This window comes from Erythranthe guttata, chromosome 14 (genome assembly GCF_056151865.1).
Source record: "Erythranthe guttata isolate IM_541 chromosome 14, IM_541, whole genome shotgun sequence".
NCBI classification, from domain to species: Eukaryota; Viridiplantae; Streptophyta; class Magnoliopsida; order Lamiales; family Phrymaceae; genus Erythranthe; species Erythranthe guttata.
In genome coordinates, this window is record NC_142546.1 from 7,492,599 (window position 1) to 7,496,058 (window position 3,460).

The window sequence follows — 3,460 nt, forward strand, 5'->3', positions numbered from 1 at the left end:
ACAAATATTATAAAATAAAAGTTCGAACCGACAAAAATAAAAATCAAATACGTGAAGAAATCCTTAGTTCGATAGTGGTTGGATCTTAATCAATTTGATGCAAATACCAAAAAGGAAAATCCTTATTCGATAGTGATTGGTTGTTAATCAAATTGAATGAGTTGAACTCTTCCTAAAGATTTAGTTACCATAATTAATATTTGGCATAAAAACCCAAATACTTGCCTTACAAGTTACCCATATTCTTTATATATACCCTACTTACGCACTACAAATCTACAATACAACCAAAAAAAAGAAAAAGAAAAAGAAAAAAAAAGGAAAAAAACAATGGCGTCTTCTTCTTCTTCGTCTGACGTACAAGTACGCCATGTTTGGGCTTCAAATCTGGAGGAGGAGTTTCGTTACATCGATAAGTGTCTGCCGCCCGATCGCCGCCAGTTCACCTTCGTCTCGATGGACACCGAATTTCCAGGGACAATTTACAACCCCGACGGGGTTCCACCACACATGCGCGCCCCGGCGGAATTCTACTCCAACATCAAGCGAAACGTCGACGCGCTAAAAATTATCCAACTCGGCCTCACAATATTCGACAGGTACGGCAATCTACCCCGCTCGGCGGAAACCGGTCGGGAACAAATCTGGGAATTCAACTTTCAATTTGATTCTGCCATCGACCCTTATAACAAGGAATCCGTATCCCTACTCGAGAAACAAGGGATCGATTTGTCACGGAACAAGAAATACGGGATCGACTCACGCGAGTTCGCCCTGCTGTTCAAGTGCTCGGAGCTGGGGATGCGGTCATATTCCGGCAGGCTGGTCTGGCTCACCTTCCACGGGCCGTACGATTTCGCGTACTTGACGAAGATTCTGAACAACGGGTATTTCAAAGGGAATGTGTACGATTTGAAGAGTATGATTCCGTTCGTCGGACTGCACGGGGGTTTGGAAAAGGTTGCGCGGAGTTTGAACTTGAAGAGGGTCGTCGGAAAAAGTCACCAGGCGGGCTCCGACAGCTTGCTGACGATGCATGCGTTTTTTGGGTTGATGAAGAATTGCTTGGAGATGGGGGGTCGCGACCCCCGGGCGAGTAGTTTGAACTTGATGATCGCCAGAAGAGGAATAGTTGTTCGGGTTTGGACGGGTTGCTGACGATGCAGACGATATTCGGGTTGAATGCTCGTGCCGTCTTTTGAGTTGCTGCGGGGATTTTAGGGTTAAATAAGTAGCAAATGTAACATTACGCCTGTATATATTTCACAAATTTAATAATAAAACTTTTAACTTTAATGACATGTCAACGCTCTTTTGTCTATATATAGTAAGTAACGATTTCTGAATTTACGGAGATCGAGTATATTCCATTTATGACAATGTGAGGCTATAGCATCTATGATTACATATATTAATGCAATTTTATTAAAGAAATTTCAAACTAGTTACAGGATACAATGCTGAAACTGTGCTCTTTTCAGTCTTTTATTATTAAAAAGAACAATAATAATAAAAAAATGCTCGATTTTTGCTAGTATAAAAACCGAAATATGCTAGATTAACTACGAAATTCCACGACGCAAATAGCAATATTTAGATTTTTTATGAATAAATAGAGCAATTTACGTATGCGTTAGAGAAAGCTCCTTAGCCTTCTCGAAGCTTCAAGTATGTTTTCTCTTTGACCGAATGCAGTAACCCTTATAAACTCTTTCCCAGCTGGACCAAATCCACTCCCGGGAACTGTAATTATGTGCGTTTCTCGAGAATTTCACCAAACACGTTCCAAGAATTCGAACTGGGGAAATGTACCCAAAGATACGGCGCGTTTACGCCTCCGTAAACTCTCAACCCCATCGACTTAAAAGTTTCCAACAGAATCTCGGCATTCTCCTTGTAGTAGTCGATAAGTGAGATTACCGCCTGAAATAAAGTTTCGAAATTAAGCATTTTGCCCAAAAATAAAAAACAAAAAAAGTTTAGAATCACTTCTTCCAAACTTTACTTGTGATGTAAGAAACTGACCTTGAAACCCTCTTTAGATAAGCTAGCTAGCCCACCTGCCTGAGCTATTCTCGAAGCTCCATTAAAGCATGTACAGACAATTCGGTTGAAGTCGTTTATTACAGGAAATCCATTCGAATACAAGAGCTCCTTTGGCACTACGGTCCAGCCTAGGCGGACCCCGGTAAATCCAGCAATCTTGGGGAAGGATGAGACTTCTATAGCAACCTGTGGCAAAGAATCGAGTCGAAATTAACACATGAATTTTATCATTTTTATCCATGGTAACAAATAGGGTTTCAAACGAATTTTATAAACGATCATTTTTATTTTATAAGTTTACCTTTTCAGCCCCGGGAATTTCGTATATCGAACGAGGACTTTCATCAGAAATATAAACAGCATATGCCGAGTCGTATACGATGATGGATCCATTCTCTTGTGCGAATCGAACGACTTGTTCTAATTGCTGACGAGATGCTGCATGGCCAGTGGGGTTGTTTGGAGAGCAGAAGAAGATAACATTTGTTCTAGCGGTTTTCGAGAGATCGGGGAAGAAACTATTCTCGGGTTCACATTTCATGTACTTGATATTTTCATACGACCCCGATTCTTTCTCGACATCGCCAGCCTGTCCGATTATCACACTTGAATCTATATAGGCCTGTCTTGGTTCATGTATTGTAAGAAAACATCAAAAGTAACATGCATCTATAAAGAATTCATGTAAAAGTAAGATGAGTAAAAGATCAGAATTTCAAGCAATGAAAATTGAGCAAATCTTCGAGTTATAGATACTAAAGAAATCTAAGAATACATCTGGAATTAAATCTGAACGGAATCACAGGAATTTACTATCATGAATTCTTGTTTTTCATAATTTAATTTATTTATTAGTTTCCTCTATTTATTTTCCGGGTTTTCATTATTCAGATCAGAGAATTAACCATTTTCTCAATCTCTTTTCTTTTTTTTTTAGATACACTGTTACTTACAAAATTTAATATCAAAGTAACGAAAGTTTCTATTAGCTATATTCATAAATATTACATCGTTTTATTAGAAAACACGTTTTATACTTATTCATATGTATATCAGATTGAGAATTACGTTTCCGCATTCAATCCTTTGTTCACAGATATCGTGTTCTTTTCCATTTTCGTTTCGTTTGTGATTTCTTTGGGCTGCATTAATTTGTTCGGTCTCGTTCTCTCCTCGACGATCCGTCGAGTCCTTACTATCTTCATCCGTCTGACGGTCCCGGGCTGATCCTGGTATCGCAATTGCCAACCGGAGATAACTACGCCTCTTGGAGCCGCTCAATCACTATCTCTCTCACAGTGAAGAATAAATTAGCTAGGGTTTCTCGATGGCACAATCATCAAACCTGATGCTGATGATGCGATTCTTCTCAATTCATGGATCCACAATCAGAATATGGTATTTTCCTGGATTT

At 39.2% G+C, this 3,460-nt stretch overlaps 2 protein-coding genes across 2 annotated transcripts; one reads left to right on the forward strand and one right to left on the reverse strand.

Moving 5' to 3' along the window:
• Positions 1-284: 284 nt before the first annotated feature.
• On the forward strand, positions 285-1,300 carry LOC105960143 (putative CCR4-associated factor 1 homolog 11). Its single transcript, XM_088813442.1, has one exon. It carries the CDS (start codon positions 331-333, stop codon positions 1,156-1,158), a length of 828 nt encoding a protein of 275 aa, XP_088669568.1. The 5' UTR covers positions 285-330; the 3' UTR covers positions 1,159-1,300.
• A 449-nt stretch (positions 1,301-1,749) lies between these two features.
• LOC105960120 (putative LL-diaminopimelate aminotransferase, chloroplastic) lies at positions 1,750-3,161 on the reverse strand. The gene is made up of 4 exons (XM_088812656.1): positions 3,115-3,161; positions 2,348-2,672; positions 2,026-2,232; positions 1,750-1,923 (listed from the first exon to the last, which is right to left on the reverse strand). Exons 1-4 carry the CDS (start codon positions 3,159-3,161, stop codon positions 1,750-1,752), a joined length of 753 nt encoding a protein of 250 aa, XP_088668782.1.
• Between the last annotated feature and the right edge of the window lie 299 nt (positions 3,162-3,460).

Excerpts from the sequence above, each read along its gene's own strand:
- LOC105960120 (XM_088812656.1), bottom strand. The coding sequence starts at position 3,161 with ATGGAAAAGAACACGATATCTGTGAACAAAGGATTGAATGCGGAAAC. Across the intron at positions 2,233-2,347 it reads AAATTCCCGGGGCTGAAAAG|GTTGCTATAGAAGTCTCATC; the intron begins GTAAACTTATAA and ends TCTTTGCCACAG. Across the intron at positions 1,924-2,025 it reads TATCTAAAGAGGGTTTCAAG|GCGGTAATCTCACTTATCGA; the intron begins GTCAGTTTCTTA and ends ACTTTATTTCAG.
- LOC105960143 (XM_088813442.1), top strand. The coding sequence starts at position 331 with ATGGCGTCTTCTTCTTCTTCGTCTGACGTACAAGTACGCCATGTTTGG.